The 19,935-nt window shown below is 43.1% G+C and overlaps 1 protein-coding gene across 3 annotated transcripts in view; it reads right to left on the reverse strand.

The window, feature by feature from the left end:
- The window catches only part of pdzrn3b (PDZ domain containing RING finger 3b), a 99,417-nt gene that overhangs the window by 8,621 nt on the left and 70,861 nt on the right, over positions 1 to 19,935 (reverse strand). The window contains exon 1 of one of the 3 annotated variants that reach the window (XM_034585330.1): positions 12,045 to 12,309. The exons of the other annotated variants lie outside the window; for them this stretch is intronic. Coding sequence (XP_034441221.1) covers positions 12,045 to 12,113 — 69 coding nt within the window. The 5' untranslated portion in view covers positions 12,114 to 12,309. Of the gene's footprint in view, positions 1 to 12,044; positions 12,310 to 19,935 lie in introns of those variants that run through there. 3 annotated transcript variants of the gene reach the window in all.

The following is a 19,935-nucleotide window of genomic DNA, read 5'->3' on the forward strand; positions in this document are numbered from 1 at the left end:
GATGCAAAACATGCAACCTGTTTTTTTTCCATTTGAACTGAAAGGATACTCATTACAGCAGACTGATGTAATGTTATCACTGATGATTAAGACCTCACATGAGAACCATGCCCACACAAACTTCAAGAAGCAGCGTAGTTCTGTTTGAGAACGACTCATTACTGCCTCGGCTTGTTTTACAGGGTCACAGTCAGACCAAGCAGAATAAGAGCTTAATTAGCTGCCGTCTCTTTTTAATTAATCAAGGTCATTAGCCTAGGCTGCACGATGGAGCTCTCATTTAGCTAACTAATTTATCAGCAGACGACAAATTTGACCTCTCATCAGAGACAGTGGATCGGGCGCAGCGCTTTAACCCGGGAAGATTAATTTGAGCAAAAGGCTGCGGCGTGTCGCGGAGAAGAGGCTAATTAAGCTTGGTCGAGGCACTTAAAGTTCTCTGTGTGTTGATGAAAGAGGAGAGCGGGCCCTCTCAAGTTCCTGCTCTCGACAGAATGTATCAGCGGATCCAGAGAGACTTAAAATGAAATGAAGGAGACTTAAGTCTGCACACACATTTGTGATGTCCAGAATGTCTGGATGTGTGCTCAGATTAAATCAAAGCATTTCCGCTCCGGCTCATCGTGTCACCGGGAGTTCACAAAGCAGCTTCTGTGGGAACAAAAACCGCGGATGTGGAATCCTGAAAAAGTGGTGGCATAATGAATTTTATTAAGAGCAGCATCCATTGCATATTGCATTCTGGGTCATCCCACTGGCCCTTCGCTTTATCGGGATTTGCAAAGAGCTTCTGGTCCTCGTTCAGTCGCCACATCATACGGATGCTTTTGTTGGTTTGTGATTTGGGGATGTGTTGAGAGCTTTGATAGGATCTCAGCCCGCGGCTCTTCCCACTGCACAGGCTTCCCCCCTCCTGCCCCTCCAACACACACACACACACACACACACACACACACACACACACACACACACACACACACACACACACACACACACACACACACACACACACACACACACACACACACACACACACACAGTCTTCTAGGAATAAATTTACTTTCTAGCAGGGCTGCTAGGCGTAGCGTTGCAAGTAATGCATCTTTAGCATCCTTCCTCACTCCCTCTGACATTGAACATACGTGTTTGAGGATTCATTTTCTGATAAACATGTAGCTGGTTGGGTGCGCCTGCCTCCGGCTACGACTGTCTCATCTGAATTCATGTCGTAGTTCACAGTCTTAAAGTGTGGTGCTGCACATCAAGAGCAGCAGCGATATTAAACCGCCTCCAGGGAACGAGCGCAGCATATATACAAAACAGACATTGAACCAGACAATGTACAATCTTAGAACATATTTGTAAAAAGGAATGTGTGTGTGTGTGTGTGAGGGGAAGGAGAAGGAAGGCTGGAGAAAGTGGGAACTTCATGCAGAAGTCAAAAGGGGGTATATGCGCCCACTAATAACCAGAGCAGATTAATGCTAATCTTGGGTCTGCAGTATAATTGGATCATCTCAGTGGACTCAAACCTCTATTCCTCCAACATCAAAACTTGGCCCAAAAAATTAATAGCTCATCTATTTGCAGTTTGCTTGGAATAATTTGACACTGAGAAAAGCCAGTTCTCATATCACAGAATAATAATGTGGAAATCCTTAAAAAACAACCTTGAAACTCAAGACCGCTGGCCTCTGATGAGAAGAAGAAATGGAAAACTGGCCCTGACCGTGAGCTGAAACTCAACCAGGACAAATAGTATCACAATCTAAGAGAGACATCTTAATTCGTATTTGTTGTTGCTGCTGGTATAAGGAATGTGCTGTCCTAAAATCAAACATGTCCGCACATCTTTTACACATCTTTGTTTTCCCACAGCGAGCCACGATGTTGCACATCAGCTGAGGAATACAAGCGCCTTTGTGCTTTCTTCTCTCTGCGCGCAGGCTCCAACAGTCAAACCTGGTTGCCAGGAATCCCAGGGCTACATGAAGGCAGTGAACCAGAGACAAAGCCTTTAGCCCCCGTCTTGTTGAGCCCACGGCATTCTGCCTCAGCGCTCTCAATGGGGGGAGTCTCCTCCCAGCTTCAGAGGGGGTCCCGCGGCCCCCATTCACCGCGCTCACCTCTGACACGGAGCGGCCCTTTGCAGTACACTGAGAGAAAACACACAACACTCCCCCCGACACAATACACAATGCTTCACCACCGCTGAGCTCTCCCACAACGCTACGTTAACCCTGCGCTTTAACACAACTGCAGTTCAGCTGCTTGTGGCCAACAGAAAAGTCAAACAAACGGGACTTTAACAGTTTCACTATGAATACGTCCTCAAGTGTAGTGAAAAACCAGGTTTCCTACTTGAGCTGTTGTTCATGTTGACACAACGCATCGGTGACTGACGCGCTGAAATGACTGTCAACCTCTGCTGCATCCTCTGAGAGGCGTCTCTGTTAAATCCATTTTAATGACAAGAGGACAGTACTTAAGTGTCTGTTGCGTCGCTGGCTGGGGAGGAATTTACACAGCTGTGGCTTTGGTTATTCACAGCCTATGTTCTTTAATTAAAATGTCACATTTGACCTCCGCAGCAACAGTGGACTCGGGGACCTGTGTCCCTGCCTGCGCACGACGACTTGGTTGAGGCTCCTTCAGAGCAATTCAGGATTTCAGATTTTCTCGACGCCTCATGTGATAGTTATGTCAGTCGTCAGCACTCTGGGTAGTAATTAGGGGCAGCAGGGGTGAGCGGCGCTGCGAGGCCCTGGCGTGGTATCATCCCTGGAACGCAAATCGAGTAGGATTGAGATGTTGATCTAGAAGTCCATGTGTGTGCATGTGTGCACGTGTGTGTGTGTGTGTGTGTATAAAGTGATTGCTAATCCTCTGCCAGAGATGCTTATCTACCATGCGGTGGACTCACTCTCTTTCATTACCATCATTATATTATGGTAGATGGGGTGCGGCTGCCTCAGGTTTTCAATGCATTATTTATCTATTTTATTATCTATTCAGGTAGTCTCACTGAATCTGAGCTCTCATATTCATGAGAACCCTGGTAACAAAAAAAACTAACACACAGATAATAGAAAACTGAATTTAGTTTTTGAAGTTAATAACAGCTGCCACTTCTGCCAGGCTTTCAAATTCTAAACACATTTCTACAGAATGGCTTATAGTTGATTGTTTTTACTATTACTTATGTTTCTTTGATCTTTTTTTCATTTGCCATTACCTTAAAATTATGTTTTTCACTTTATCTACCACCTTTGATTTCAGATTTTGTTCTATCTTTGTTGTCTTTGATTTTAAATGGCATTGCATTCATTTGCTTCTAGACTTGTTTTTATTTGTCCTCTTTGTGAAGCACTAATGGCTGTTTTGAAAGAGGCTATATAAATAAAACTATTATATGAATATGACAACTACGTCAGGCTTATTAATAGGGTATGCAACCCTATTAAATGTGAAATTCTGCTCCAAAAAATTAATTAAAGGGGACATAACTAGCAGCAAAAAAGTGCCTGAGCCACTGTATCGCTAACAAAACCCACAGTTCTAATGGTTATCATACAGAACAAGGCTTTGCGGGATATTAAGTCAATTCACAGCCTGCGTTGTGTAACATTAGTCTTTGATACGGCCATTCAGTTGCCACGTAATCCTTTAATAAAGAGGAGGACAACATTACAGAGCCAGTCTTTCTGTTCCTTGGGGAAACGCACTGAGGTGAACAGAGTGGAAACTCTGCCAGGCAAACCTTTGGGAGCTGTGCGGAGAGAACCCCGGGAACTCTATAGACAGTTTAAAGAGCTTCCAGAGCCGGGGAGCACTCGCCTCCTCTTTCTGGTCGGATACACCTCTTAGACAAATTCTTCAAAGTCTGTATTTTGGAACGGAGAGGAGCAGCTGACGTGATGGAGAGCATGCAGACTTATTTTCGTGGGAGGCCTGTATAGTTTGAGAGGCAGTGTGAATGTGGGTCATTCTTCTTTAAAAACATGGTTAATCCCTCTTTTATCTCACTTTGAAACCCTTTTCATAAGAAAGAAAGAAAACTGAGGGACCAGCCAATGAGAGTGTGAGGATATGCACGCTTTTAAGTGCCTCTTTAAACGTGCACACACTGTTCTTTTACCTGACTGGATGGGAATCTCTCCATGGTGTGGGTGTTGAAAACACAGCATTTTTTATTTACCTCAGCACGTGAGTTTACTGAGGATTACAGAACAAACGGCTAAAAAGGTAACACTGAAAGAGACCCCACTGTTAACTTTCACCTAATCTGATTTAAGCACGGGACACTGTGTTCTCCAGAGCTGATCAACCAAGAATCCAAATCACTTCCAGTACACTCTGTTCTGCCTCTGTGTAATCTAATGATCCTGGCTGAAGGTGTGAAGTCAGCCCTTTAACATCAATGACCTCTGAAAGAAAACACATAAAATATCTAATAGATGAGATGATCTTCTGATGATACTTAAGAGTTTAATTTGTGTTTTTTAAGTGGAATCTCATCCATTTACCCATTAGCTTCACCATTAATCCTTTTAGGAGCCAATCCCAGTTAACACTGGGCGAGACGTCAAGTGCATGATGGACATGTCACTGGTCTATCACAGTAACTAAAAGATTCTAAATGAAAACTTAAGAAAAAATGAGAGCACCACTGCACAGTAGAGCTGGACGTGGACGACCCACTCTGCCTCCCTACTGCACAGCAGGTTCGTAGCATATATATCACAATGTTATTTTAACAAACCAGATCCACTAATAGTCTTGGTAATCACAATAAATCAATATCATGTAGTCCCACTTGTCTGAAAAAATAAATGTGCTTTTTAACACAAAGAACTCACAACGAGTATCATTTTCCAATCAAAGTGGCTGCCTTCATCAGCCTCAAAACTACATGACACATTGTGTGTTACAGAACAAAAGGAAGAGCTCTCACACAAGCTGATAATCTGTGGCATCTGAATCGACCTGACGGTTGTCTGACCTGAGTGCAGCCTGAGGGTCACGTGAAATAAAGGGCGGAGTTCACGGGCGAGGTAATATCAGCAAATGAGCTGGAACCCCTGGTTCATGTCATCAAGTCCTGCTGAACCAGGCTTCTCCTCTTCGGAACCTCAGTAGCTCCACGCACACAAACACACTCCTCAACCCACATGATAAACAAACCAGACACACATATTCCCTCCGAGTGGTGACAGTACATTCAGCTCTATGTCAGGGACAAGTCTGTTTGTTCAAGTTTTATCCAGCAGCGATCAACAGAGCTGCACAGAGATGGACTCCACTGGAAGAAGGCATTAGTCACACACAAAAAGCTCAAAGTATGACAACGCCACAACAAGTCCCTTGGAAGTCTCATATCCAGGGAGATCACAGTTCCCTCCGTGCAGCTGACACCCACAGTTAAGCCTGAATCCTGCTGTTACTGATACATGATGTGTCAAACACACTTCTTCAAAAGGCTCCTTTTCACAGCTTGATAATCCTTAATCATTCGAACGTGCCTCACAAGTTGGAGCTATTGAACAAGTGCTCGCAGCCCACATGGGCCACGCATGTTTTATTCATGCACACGCAAGTAAAGCACTTACAAGGTGTGTGTAAGCTTATTTTATAATAAGCAAACTCAATCATGTATTAGATTAATGCAACAGCCTATTGATGCAAACTAAGAGCGCTGAACGGCTGGAAACGATTCAGGAGGACGTCTTCCCCTGATTTCCCGATGCGTCCGCAGGAAGCTGAACTCATCCTGTTCGTGTTTCCTTGTAAAAAGACCAGAGCGCCTCGTCTGTGCGTTGCACCGTAAAACAACATCTGTGACTTCAATATAGGTCGGAAATGTGCTGATTACGATTTTTTTGTCCAGTGAGTCTGTGATGTGCTAACAAATGTTATGATGTCTTTGTCATTATCTCACACTGAGTTGTAGTGCATGCTGTCCTGTCAATCACAGGTTTATAAAAATCTGTTATGGTGTCTGGTTGAAGCCTCATGGGACTTCATAAGCATGTCTGACACTGAGCCCCCCGCTTGACATCTATACTGAGTGACATCTGTAAGTGGTACGGGTGAGTGACTGCTGTCGTGGTATATGTCACGACAAAATATACATTTTCTTGTTGAAACTGGATGTGTGTGTCTGCTTTAGGCAAACTCAGTTCATTAGTACTTGAAAAATAGTTATGAGACATGAATACAGAATTTCAATATAATGTCAAAAAGTGGCAACATTTCAGCAGTTAAAGCGTAGGCCTGCTGTGGTGTCCTCTGGCAGCCGGTTGGAAAAAGTTGACCATGGGCTGAGTCAATGTTTCTCTTAATTAATTCAACTAATTAATTTATATAATACAATTTCTCTCTCCTGAAAGGTTTCTCATTTTTCATATTACATCAATATGTGTAATCATATACTCAAAGCTCATTGACAGTTTGTTTTCGGACTATCTTCCTTAGTACAGTAATCCTGGCTGGGCAGATAAAGGATCTTGATATGTCTCTGTTGTGGCTCTGATCCCTCTCTGTCATTTACTGTGGACTAACAGTAAGAACGCAGGCTCCCGGGAGGGCTCCCCTGTGGCAGCCCGCCACCTGCTCCAGTGTCTGACAGATGTGACGCCGGCACACCACGGCTGGTCTTAGCCGTTATTTAAAACACACAGTGTCAGGCCCCGGTGGCCACTGGTGGTCCCTGCTTTGTCTCCGTACGCGGCCTGTGTCAAGCCTCATTACGGGAGCTGAGATGAGCGGGAGCTGCATCTCAGGAGTTCTCTTTTTCTTTTTGGTAAGTTCTTTGATGACAGGGTTGTCTAACAGTGGGATGGGGGGGGTAGTGGCTGAGGAGATCTCTTGTACAAATATTTACATCTCATCTTTCTGTCTGTCTGGTCCAGAGGATGTCACACCGAGACCATCTGCCACTTCGCCAACATGGCGTCCTGAGCTGAGGCTGACATCTTTGCAGCCTTCAATCACAAACATGGCTAATTAGGCAGTGGCACGAGTAGAAAAAGTTTCAGCGTAATCATTCGTAAACTTCTTAAGCTCGGGAGTTGAAACAAATTTTGTTTTGAGAATGTTGCTCTGCAGGAAACGGAGAGAGACGAATCGAAAGAGAACGACAGATACACATAGAGGGAGAGAGAGAGAGACTGTTGTCCGATCAGTTCAGCGCGGATCAGAGCCTCAACAGTCGGCTTGTGCTGAGGCTCTAATTAAGCTCTGGCTCTCGTATGAGCCGCAGCACGGCGCCACAGCCATTACAGAGTACTTCTGGAGAGATTAAGAGCCCTAGGACTGTCAAACAGAGTTTCCAAGGCCTCTACCTTAAAGTCCCTGACAAAAGCAGCTGAGCTTACATCTCCACATGGTGCTTACCTTTAGCTTTGAAGCAAAGACCGAGGGGTTCACCGCTGTCAGAGGGGTCAAGTTTAAAAGGGAGCACCGAGGCCGGTGCAGCTCAGGCCTTAAATAATTACAGCGAGAAGGGAAAACACTGTGTTGGCTGCGTTTAATAAACCTTAACAATGTTTGATCTCCAGTATGGCTGTATTTGACTTTCAGTGGTGTAAACAAAACATTTCCTTTGAGTATGCAGATAGAAAAGCTTTTCTCCATCTAAAGCGACTGTTACCATGTCAGCAGACTGTTGCCAGTGATCCTGCCAGGACTGATAAAATGCCTCCAGGAATGTGCAATCTGTTGACTTTTATAAAAAACATATTTTTCATGCCTCCAACATGGGAGTTAGAGCTAAGGTGTTTAATGAACTGGAAAGATTTCAAGTGTTCATGGATTATTAAACCCTCAGAGAGATGAGGCGGAGAGCAGAGTGGGCGCTGTGCCAGGCTCTGATCAGAAGGATCTGCCTGTTATATCAGTTAAGGAGAATTAAGACCTCCCCACAATCCTGCAGGAGGTACATGCTAAGGATGTGCTGGCATAGATTTCGTACATTATTGTCGACTGTGCAGCCACAGAAGATGCATACAATATAAAAATGCTGTGCATTCTCTCTAGATTGAGCTTGAGTGTGTATAAGAGCTGTGGCCACGACCAAGCTCCTCATGATCAACTCAGCAAGAAATAAGAAATTAGCGTTTCATTTATTTTCTCCATTCAAATAGAAAGACTTCTACCCGCCGGATTGACAACAGCCTGACATTAGAGTACAGGTAGACGCAGTCCACATAGTTGACAATGACAGGATCATACCAAAGTCTTTAGTGTGCTTCCTAAATTACAAACCAAAACTAACCAGATCAAATGGAAACAATGTAAAAAAAAAAAACTTCTATTCTTGGCAAGTTCAACATAAAATCCTGTCAACTGACCATTATGACAGAAGCTGATAACAAGTCCCTTCACTGCATTTTATAATGCACATAAAATATGATGATAGTGCAACACAAAAAGATGTTGAGAATTTGCCCAGCAGATAAATATTTGAAACATTAATTTCATACACTTCGCTCTTGGAGATGACAAGGTGGAGTCACACAAAAGTCACACAAGTGACTGACAGCTCATAACTTACACACGTATTAGGGTATAGATATATTAACAAAACTAAAATCGTTGCACATTACTCCTTGAAATTCACCAATCTAATCTTTCCCCAAATATGTTTACCACACTGTGTGGGACTCGTGGCAATCGTTTTATGCAAGATAACAAGGCGCCAGGAATTGTGTTTGAACAAAGAAAAAAAACTCACTCAGCAGCCAGCCATGACTGAATGAATCTGCTGGTGGAAGCACTGAATATCATATTGACTGTACCGGTAAGTAGAGACATTAAGGAGAGAGAGTGTATCTGTGTAATGTGACTCAGTCACGTCCTGGATACATGAACCATAATCTGCTGAATAAGGGCAGTGTCAAAGCTGACACCAATACAACACAACTCTTCAATACACTATCTATTTGAAAAAAACTGCTTATTAGTAATATATATATATATATATGGTGGTATTGCATGGTGAATGCAAGTTTAGCCAAAATAGTGTGAGCTTGGCTATTATTAACCAGTGCTAGTAATTGTAGTTAAAGGGTGCACATTGTTGTAGGTCATATGTAATGATTAAACATACAGAGCGCTGGACCATCTGCTCTCTCATGTGTAATGTGTCTGTGCTGCCTGAGATCGATCTTTGTGGAATAATTGGTCGAAGGACGTGAAAAACTCACTGTTTCTCATAAATCAACATTAAATAGACAAAATATCAAACTCAACTTCAGTCACTGTGAATAGGTTAAAGGAATAATTCAATAGAGCCTGGGAACTTTACCAGGTTAACTGATCAATTCACTATTTTTACAACATTTTATAGACTGAGCAACCAGGCAAATAAAAATGTCCCAACCAGGACTTGGGTGTGATGACAAATTTGTTTGTTTGATTCTTTCCATGAGCACAACCATTACCGAGCTTTGACACAGGATAAAGGGGAAAAAGCATGTTTTTGTTTTTTCAAGGTTAACCATAAATAATCTACAGCTTGTTGTCTCTGCTGTCACATGTCAGAAGCTGACTGGTTTGTCTGAGGGCAGCTAAAAGACTTGGGAAGTTTAAACCTGTGCACTGACTTTAGCATCATCCATACTAAGACATTTTCACTTTAAAGTGAAGTGTGTTTTAGCTCTGTATCAGCAATAATCCCAGTCCATACCAACACACCTGAAAACAAATATCACATGAACAGTCATATATGCTGGACATGTGTGTACCGCTGTGAACAGGAAGTTGATTCTCTACTCTACAGCCGGTCCAATACTTACATCAAACACTACAAATGAGAAAGAACAATGGTGAAAGGTAAGATGATTTAGTTTCCTGGACCAACGATGGAACAGAACTGTGAGTTTTGCTTTCACTGCTGGTAGTTAAGTTGGGATTTATAAGAACCAATCGGGAAGTGAATGCTGGTGACAGCATCAGTTTCCAAACATCTCCATTAAGGCTTGTCCAGACTTCTGGAGTTTTTGTACAGGGCCAGCGGTGCTTCCAAACGTCTTCATTTTAGGCTCTTGAAAACTCGTAAACGTAACAATGGTGCTGCGTTCAAAAGCCAAAACGTATTAGTTTGGATGCAGCCTTTCTAAACAGTGGCAGAAGCAGTAGCCGGCCACTGGAAGATAAATACGGAAGTATGAGCGCAAAGGAACACATAAGATGACACTGTGACCGAGAGAGAAGGCAGAACAATGCCAATGACAGCGATCTGCTAAACACCATGTTTTTGCTGTAGTGGTGGGTTGGGGTGGAGTTTAGGGCTTTCTGACCCCGATGTTAGCACCCATAATCCATTTATTATGCCACTGCATAACAGCCATGTTTTCTCTGAGGCGAGCCAAAACCTTCTATCTTTTTCCTCCCGCATGAAAATCAAAGCCAAAGTATTTGCAGGCACAATGACAGACACCCCCTGTTATCTTCCCCCAGACAGTAGTTTTTCTGGGGGAGAATAATGATTGAGATCCACAGAGAGCTTCATCATTACGTTCAGTTAAAGCCGCCACTCGCCACCCGGCACCCTGTGCAGCAAATGAGATGTAATTTGGTGTGACAGGAGGATAACATTTGGCCGGGGTCCATTATGGATGAAAAGATGGAGAATTCCTTTTCTTCTTTTTTTGTTAAATCACATTTGCGCGTATGACAGCGAGCAGTCCCGAAAGATGTGTCTGTCAGAGTCGTACACGCGCTCTGCCGTCTGACAGGTCGCTGTTTTCACTCATTAGACCAGACCAGCCCTTGAATCCAAACACTCAGATGAATGAAGCAAATGAAGCAGCGCTCCCGAGTGTGTCGTCTCAAATAAGGTTGACAAAGCGGAGCCTGAGGGAGCAGAGAATGGCAACATGCCACGGAGGGTTTGTTCTGGGGCACCACATGACACAGAGCAAACGATACACCAACATATTCTCCACTGAAGGAATACACAACAATTTAGTCAGTTAAAACTTTAACCTGACTTCAATAGGAGACGTTTCTCTTTGTGTTACAGTCCACAGCGACTGAGCTGCAGAAGGTGGGTTCATGTGAGTTTATCTGAGGGCAGAGAGGATCCAGACAGAGGTGGACCATGGTACATTGCTTTGAAATAATTACCAACATCTGGGGAAATTGGCAATTTGATAATTTTCTACATGAATCCATCAATAAAACATTTATTTTTTTATTTTTCAGTGTAAGGACTGTAGTTACCAATGCTAAGTTTTCATTATTTATCGACCCTTCAAATAGTTTTTAAATTAGAAATTTGTGAATAATGCCAGTGTCGAGGTTGATATTTTTGAAAATGCAGAAACATTCTGATATAAAACAAAGAAAAGTTGTCAAATCATCATCGCCAATTGATATGAGCCAAATAATCAATAAATAGTTTCAGCACTAATCAGTCTGAAGTCTTGTTTTAAAGAAACTTGAAAAACTGTAAAATCAATGAATGACAAAAAGTTGTCCTGCACTCTCATGTGAAAACTTTATACATGTTAATGGTGCATCTCTAGCACGTCGCTCTATTTTCTTTGGCGGAGGAAAACCAAAAAGAGCAAAACAGGCAGAGGAGCGTTAAACATAAACTTTGGTGGAAAACCAAACAGGGGTTAAAGCTCGAAAAGCCCCAAGTCAGCATTCAGCTGACAATGAGGAGGTGGGCAGTGATCGGCGCACACACTAGCAGACGCATTGAGAGAGCTGTCACCTCTTCATCACCCCCTCCTTTAAGCTACAGCGCACCACCTCTCCCTGACCCCTGCGGCCAGAGTTCACGCTGCTCAGCTGCGGGAGCTCCACGCGAAGCAACTTTATTTTACGCTTCTAACAACCAGCCAGTGAAAGCCCCCCCCCCCCTCCCTTCTTCTGCTCTGTGAGCAGAGCAAACTCACAGCTACAAGTTAACAAGTCGGACAACACCATAAACTACATCACCATTCTAAGAGAGAGACGAAGAAGCACAGTAAAACAACTAAAAGTGAGTTAGTGAGTAAAAAAAACTGCTGCATGAGGCTTGGTCACAGTACCTGGCAGACTTCATAGAGTAGTTTGTACTGCTCCTGAGGCTTCTGCAGGGTACAGAGGCTGCATCCCATGGTGGAGGAGATCACACCATCCAGGATCCCCCCTGCAGCCACTCCAGGCAGGACAAGAGAGAGAGAGAGAGAGTGGGAGCTAGATATTTTTTCCTCTCCTCTCTGAAATGCCTTCGTCTGTCAGCTCCGTGTCTTTTCTTCCACTGCCACACAGCGACTTCGGCTGACAGGACTGACTTCCCCCAGCTTGTGGCTCTATCTCTGCGCTCAGCCTCCTCTCTCTCTCTCTCTCTCTCTCTCTCACACTCTCACTCTCACACACACACACACACACACACACACACACACGCTAAGCCCCCCCACCCCTCCTCACCTCGCACGCACCCGCCCTCTTGGTCATTCTCCAGCCTTCTGCTGAGCTCACCGAGGCTGGTGCTGGGGCTCAGCTACGTAAACCCCCTCACGTTTATTAAGCATCCTCTTGTTGATCATTCATCGAGGTGGGTGCTGACATCATGCAAAAATAAAGTCTATTAATTAATAGGCATCATTAGATCTATAGAAACAAGCTGAGTGATGTCGAGGCTTCTCACTTCTCACGACATTATGTTTTCTCTCGAGGGGCCCTGGAAGCTTGTTTGTTAACAGCTCCACACTTTTAATTTGAAATCCAGCTGCATATGCACGAGTGCTACATGCAGGCATTTATCCGTGACAGTTGATTAAGGCGCTAATTATTTGTGATTTACGCGTCCAAATATGTACCATGGCTCAGTTGGAGCATATCCTTTCTGTGCCCCAGTTAAATTCAGCACTTTGTGACCTCTGGTAAACTAATCCAGCAGAAAGAGACGCCGAGCATCTTTTCCTCGTGTATCTCTCTCCCCACATGCCCAGGCAGCACAAACAAATAAGGCAGATAAATATTTATGCTGTCCCTCCCCGAGTGCAGCCGGACAAACTTTACCCAGCGGAGCATCCTGTGCATGTCGACAACATAGAACGGTTCTCTCAGTCCTTCATGGAGTCTGCAGCACTGTGTGCCGACAAAGGCTCCATATCTCTTGAGTGTTTGTTCCGGTGCCACACAGCCAACTGTGAGAGCTGGTTACAATCTGCGGGTTTGTAGAGGTCAGAGATAATAATACTATCGAAAAGTTTCCACTTGCAGACAACATGATGAAGTGTCACAGCAGCCTGGGCGTATGAATTCACCATATGATGCTTCCATTCCTGATTTAATAGATGTGAATTACAAAGGGTTGCTTCAGTTTCATCCATACGGCAAAATACCTGGATAGATTTCATGGCAGCGGGGTGGGGGGTGTAGAACCCTGACTGCTGGCGATAGTGGTATTTCCTCCCACCAGATGTGTCCACTGATCCCTATCTATCAGCACCTCCACACCTTCAGCCCTTCTCCACATTATTAGCAAGGCTCAAAGGTTCCCAGTCAAATAAATGTCAAGTTAATTTTATGTAAATATATTCAAATGCCACAGAAAACTAAATATGACATCTGAGCAAAGGTCAAATATTAGAAAAAACAAACAAGTCAACTCAATTTTGCCATATTTCATAAAGGAAACACTGTCAGAGTATCTACCTACTAATCCCACAGATATCTGTTTGTCTGTATGTAGAAGACATATCCTGTGAAACATTTATCTTATTGGCTTCACACTTGGCAAGTGTGTTGTAAAGTGTGGTGTCAAATTTGGTGCGATTTGGACACGTACTACGTTCAATATAAAAACATTTTAATAATGAGGCAAACAGCGCCTTGCAGCCAGTGGAGGCTAAACATGTCTTCTTCTACATCCTCGGATAAACTACAGCAGCAGCCTTCAACTAGCTTTTATTTTGAAAAGTTGTGAACTCTGGTCTGAAGATTGTGAACAGACCACCGAAAAAGCCGACATGCAATGTATGGAAAAAATAACAGCACTTAATTAAATCATTCAGACTTATATCAAAAACCTCACACATGAACAGTACTAAAGCAAATTCTGTTTCATTTTATGAAAAGCATTGACGATAAAATATTCATGATAAACCAGAGAGGATGAACACAAAGTTTTCGAACATCACTCTGCACCAAAGACTTGTAAAAAGCTCTGCACACAGCGTCCAGCACACAAACAATACAAAGTGACAGTATATTGTAGAACTGCTTGAGGAGGACTCACTGATGACAAGGAATAATTCTGAAGTAGCTCTGGAGCTTTAACACAGGACAAGAGAACAGAACATTACGAACAAGCATGTTAAGAATAGGCAGTGCAATAGTTTCGTTAAAAGCACAGGTTTTGTGGCATATTGGCTAAAAACTCCTGCTTCAAGCAAAGTTTGTTAGAATGTCATCAGAATCTACCGTTGCTAATCCCTAATTTCATTTCACATACATACACTCGGGATAGGAATTCGGCTAATGAGATTTCACTCTCCCTTTTAAATCATTTAATCTATGCTTGTCTTCTGTCCAACTGCTATGAACCAAGAGTTAATGTCTGTCTACAAATAATTTCTCCTCCTTTTTCCCACAACCTACAGAATCCTACAGGAAGATCTAAAAAAAATGAAACGATCTTAAATTAAGATCCTCAAGGCAGAAGAAGTGATGGTGACAAAAAGCCTCGGGGCAAAGCTGCAGAGGTATCTGTGCGAACGCAACAATCATTCATAATCACTGCAGGCTTTGCTTGTCTGGGTTTTTAGGCTTAGACTTTCATCCACTGTAGCGTGGAAACTAATTCTACGCTCACATTAGTCCAACTGTTGTGCCTGGGGCAGTGATCAGTGGAGAGTTTTTAGCCGGCGCTCTTGCCCGGCTAATCTTTCTTTCACACTGAGATTATCCCATTCACTAAGTCAAAACGGAGACAGCCCTCAGATATGAACAGCTGCACTAAAGGTTATGGCAGCTATGGCAGAAAAAAAGAAGAACGTGTGTTGTGCTAATGAATAATCGGCAGCAGCAGAACATGGGGCTCAGAAGTCAAACTGGAGGAGCTACAAACTGTCCGGCATTGTGTTCGCAGATTTAATTTTGCCGCTGCTGATTAAATTTCTTGCTCTCGCTCGCGACAAGGTCTCTCTCCTCTGTCCCATGTGGTATGGTTTGATCTGTGGGTTCAGCACGCACACGCACGCACGCACACACACACTTCAGCTTTTATTCATTACTGGTCCACACAGAGGTTCCAGTCTCAGCGGGAGCAAGACCAAACAATAATAATGTCATGGGGTTTGTGATAATAAACATCAGCATTTGTTTTTTTAATCTTCTTTTAATAGAGACTAGAGAGCTAGAGGTTACCACATCCACTCCCAATTACCAATGTGGTGCTCGGGTCCTGTGCGTTTGATCCATGCTTGGTTGGATCATTCATATTCATAGCGACTGCCTGGTGTTGTGTCTGCGTCCCACTGGGCCCAGTTTAAGAGTCATGGTTTTAACTAGAGCCACAGCGGGATCAGGTGGCGATCGCCGTGGCGTACATCGTTTCTGTGTGGTTTATAACTCCCCAACACATCGTCTTCTTTGCCTCTGAGCTCGTCGTGCTCAGAGGCAAAGCTTCAAGAACGGACAAAGCTTACACAGTTACAGCCTGGGCTGCGAGGTATAACTGTCTTTTTACCTGGTTAACTCATTAATTGTTTACATCAAAATACACAGTAAAAAGGACATTTTTGCTGTGAGGTGACAGTGCTAACCACCACACCACCATGCCATCCTAACCTATTACTTACAATAATATTTATATTGATAATATTCCATTTGTTTCATTGACGCTCACAATTTCCCAGAGAACAATTTTCAATTGCTTATTTTGACAGAACAATGATCCAAAAACCCCTAAAAAAAATCCATCTATTGATGAAAACAGAGCAAAGAACCAAATCTTCATATTAAAGAAGCTGAAAACCAAAACTACTTGGACATCCATCATTGATAAATGGCTTAAATGACTGAACGAATACTGGTAGCGTGACATTTTTAGAAATAAGCTCAACAGCTTTTCAAATAAGATTTATAACACTAACCTGTCTGTGTACTATATGACACATGGAGCGAGCAGCCAGTAAGTGAGCATTAAGACTGAGGACAGGTGGACACAGCACACCCAACTCTGTCATATATAACAAATATCTACACGTTATATGTCATTTGTTTAATCCACACAAATATAAAGGCATAAACACAATAATTAGTTGTTTCATGTGTGATATGTGCTGGGCTATTTCTTAGCTGGGACCAGATGACCAACCAGTGGAGGAACTTGTGAAGAAGTGATGTTTTGGGGTATTTGCATGGATTATTATATTGGATATTAAGAGTTACAGTGTGTGATCAAGTATCAACTGCACAGACGTGACCCTTTACTGTCCTCAGTTCATATGATGGCATTGCTCCAGACCCACTGAAATGAACACAACCTGACCTCCACACTTCAGTCTGCCATGTGGCAAAATGCTAAGCTATTTATCTCTACATCGTGGGAAGCCAGATCCCAGCGATCGGAGCGGGGAGAGGATTTAAGAGAGGAGGTCTTAAGAGGGTGTGGAGACCAAGTCTGCAGAAGGTGACGACGTGGCAACATGTGAAGAAACAGGACACTGATGGCTGAGCGATAACACAGGGAAAAAGCATGATGTCCGGGTCCGGTCACACGACTCTAATGCGGCGTCCAGACGGCAGGATGGGGGAAAAACAGGGGGAGGAAGGGTGGAAGATGTGGAGCGATAGAGGGACGGGGGGACTAAATTGGCTACATATTGTTAATCCAAGAGGGAGAATGTCATGGTGTGGCATGTCTGCTGTTTGGAGTGTGATTGGTTTCTGCAGCAGCAGGGGGGATTAACGTCACCTCACATCATGTTACAATAAGTATAAAAAAAACCTTGCAAACCCACTGTCGTCTAGTGTTCAGAAGTTTGAAAGGCCTTTACAATGACGGAAATAGGCTAGTAGCATTGTTCAATATTGCAACAATTATATGAGTTGCGATAAATACGTATTTACTGTCTTCTTCAGCTAACCTCCTGGTCACAACCACATTGACACCAATTATTATGAGGGCAGCTGACAGCTTAGCTGGGGCTTTATCTGATTGGCTAAATGGTTATGAATGCATGACCTGTGCGTCGAGGGCTCCATATAATAAGTGACATGTTTGTTTGTGTTCTACTAGTAAAGGTTTAACAGTGCTACTAGTGTAGTTGTTGTCAACTAGAGTAAACTGTTTTCCAGCCCAACATGGGGTAAACAACGTTCAGCATATTTTCTTTTCCAGTTCATTTGGCTCAAGTGTTCAAGAAAACAATTTGTTTCTAATTCATCGTGTTTCAGGCAGTTTTTGCATGTGTTTATTGCACAGGTTTGTATCCCGGTGACGATTACATAAAAATGAATCATTCAGCCGAATCCACTGATTAACATAAACAGGAGGATGCTTGGAATTTCTGTTTATTCAATATGACGGAATGGACACGCTACTCATTAGATAGATAAACAAAGGAGACCATCTTCTTTTAAGGCAGCATTTATGAAGTGGTGCTGAAGTTCTTGAAGTTCAAATATCCTGGATAGGAGCGCTGCCATGCCTTGTGCAGAGTCTACGCAGATAGCGAGGTCCCACTGGTACACGCACTCGACCAATTGGGAGTCAGTATCAGCTGTCAATCATGACGTTTCAAAGAATTAATATAGTACCAAATAACAAATTAAAAACAAACCTATTGGAAAAATTAACACTGATAAAAACTTTGTATTATTAGTTTATAAGTTTGGTCCCATCCACTTGCATGGAGGAGGTGGGATTTATGACCTATACTGCAGCAAGCAACCAGATGAAGAACAGGATGCTCTGGCTTCACTTTTGGGTGCTTGATCAGCAAAATAGCAAAAATTAAAGCAATTAAAATGTTTAAGGTGCCCTGCGTAGTAAACTGAGTGTCCTTGTGTTCCACCAAATGGGTTAAATGCTTTTTCTCCATCATACTTTTTTTTTTTAATACATATTTAAAACTTAATTGAAGTCTTCTCTCTCACAGTCTTTGTTGGCACATTGCGGCGTATGAGTGCACATTACCACCGCCTGTCAATCAGTGATGTAATGTGAATCGCAATTTGAAAAACATGGCTCCAGAGCACCACTAGAAGTTAAAAACTCCACAGGCTGCCTGTACAGTCATTAAAGAAGCATTCATGCAGTAATCCATCATGCCTGCCTTCATTAGTAAGAAGTAGTTCTGCTCTACTCATCTGAATGTGAAGTTTAAGTAAAACATGTTCCACACATGTGCAGTTGTAGTGCTTGTAGTAGGTTGGGCTGACGCCACCGACGAAGTGTCCGGTACATTAACTGTCTGCAAAGCTTCATTCAAGAGCGTTTTTGTAAATATTGAGTATGGCTAAATGTCCATGACTATGTTAAGGAAAATAATTTATTTTTATTTCTACACACACTTTGGGATTTCACACACTGTTAAGAACACACCAACTTGCTTGTAAGCGAAACAGCTCACGAGTGAAGGGGAGCGGCACGAGGGAGCGAGCGCTAACACAAGGGATGTTAAAAAGACGGTGTTAAAAGAAAGACAGGCGAGACAGGAAAACACACAGGACCCACAGAAGACGGAACAGGACAGGAACAGAGACTAAATGTGTGGAGGAGTTTAATGAGTCTCCGGTTCCTCTCAAGTGCACCGCTGGGACCCGAGGATCAGTGTGTATGTGGATGTGTGAGTGTGTGTATCCACCTCTGTAACACTGGGCTGTGCATAATTTATCAGACAGCTGTCAGCTTTGTACTCCTATTTACTGTGTGAGCCAGATCCTGAGCCAACAGAGACTCCAGCCAGCAGGAATGACAGCCACCAAAACAGTTTAATTGGAGACTCAAGCCACTAATAATGCCATCACTATCACTTCAGTTTAATTACTTAAGTATGAGGCGATGTTTAACAAGACTGATGTGCTAAGATGCTGTAATAATGCCAGTTTGAAACTGGATGTTTTGGGACATAATTTATCTTCTTTTGTTAACAGAAGATGCAAATCGCTTTTTCCGCCCCAACCTCCCTGAGGTTGTTTTCCATTATCAACCTCCTGGAAGTTAAATGCACATAATTCTTGCTTTGGGCTGTTTGAAATCACCTTCAGTTTTTAGGAGCTTGGTAAAAGAAACGCTTCAGGCATTGTGGTGAAGTCCCTGTAGTACATCATGACACCAAAAACCAACAAACAAAAAGATCAGTTTTTTGTGTGATTCCAGAGTAGCACCTCTGTCCTTCTGCAAACTTTTTCTTGAGAAAATGTTGTCAAGTTCTCATAGAACAAAACAAACATAACTAACAAAAGAGAACAGACGACAGCTTTGTGGCTTTGTAAATGAGCCAGTATCGGTGCCAAGTGAATACAGGCAGGATGGATTAAGTATAAATGAATTAGTCTTGGTGAAGACACACTAGCTCTTTCAATCATTCGCTTGGCTCGGTCCCCGGCTGACTGCCCTGAAACCTACCACCACCTATGAGACATCTGTATTTCGCTCCATAATGGGGCTAGTAGAATTACCACCCAACCTTTGCTATAAAAACGTCTTCAGCACTGTGTGAGTGTGAGGTATAATAAAATACTATTTACAGCTAATTATCCAAATGCCACGACATTCCTGCAGAAAGTAACTCATGGCGCTTGTCAACACAGTTATTAGGTGGGATATTAAAAAGGAGTCCATATTTCATCCCCTCTCCTGGACCTGAGAGCAGGGCTCAATGATGTGACTGAACTCTGTGGCTCTGCGCAGGGCTCTGCCAATTCTGGAGTCCACACAGAGTTGCTGTCACCAGCTTATTCCCTGTGCCTTCATCACTT

The sequence above is a fragment of the Hippoglossus hippoglossus genome, chromosome 5 (assembly GCF_009819705.1).
Source record: "Hippoglossus hippoglossus isolate fHipHip1 chromosome 5, fHipHip1.pri, whole genome shotgun sequence".
NCBI classification, from domain to species: domain Eukaryota; kingdom Metazoa; phylum Chordata; class Actinopteri; order Pleuronectiformes; family Pleuronectidae; genus Hippoglossus; species Hippoglossus hippoglossus.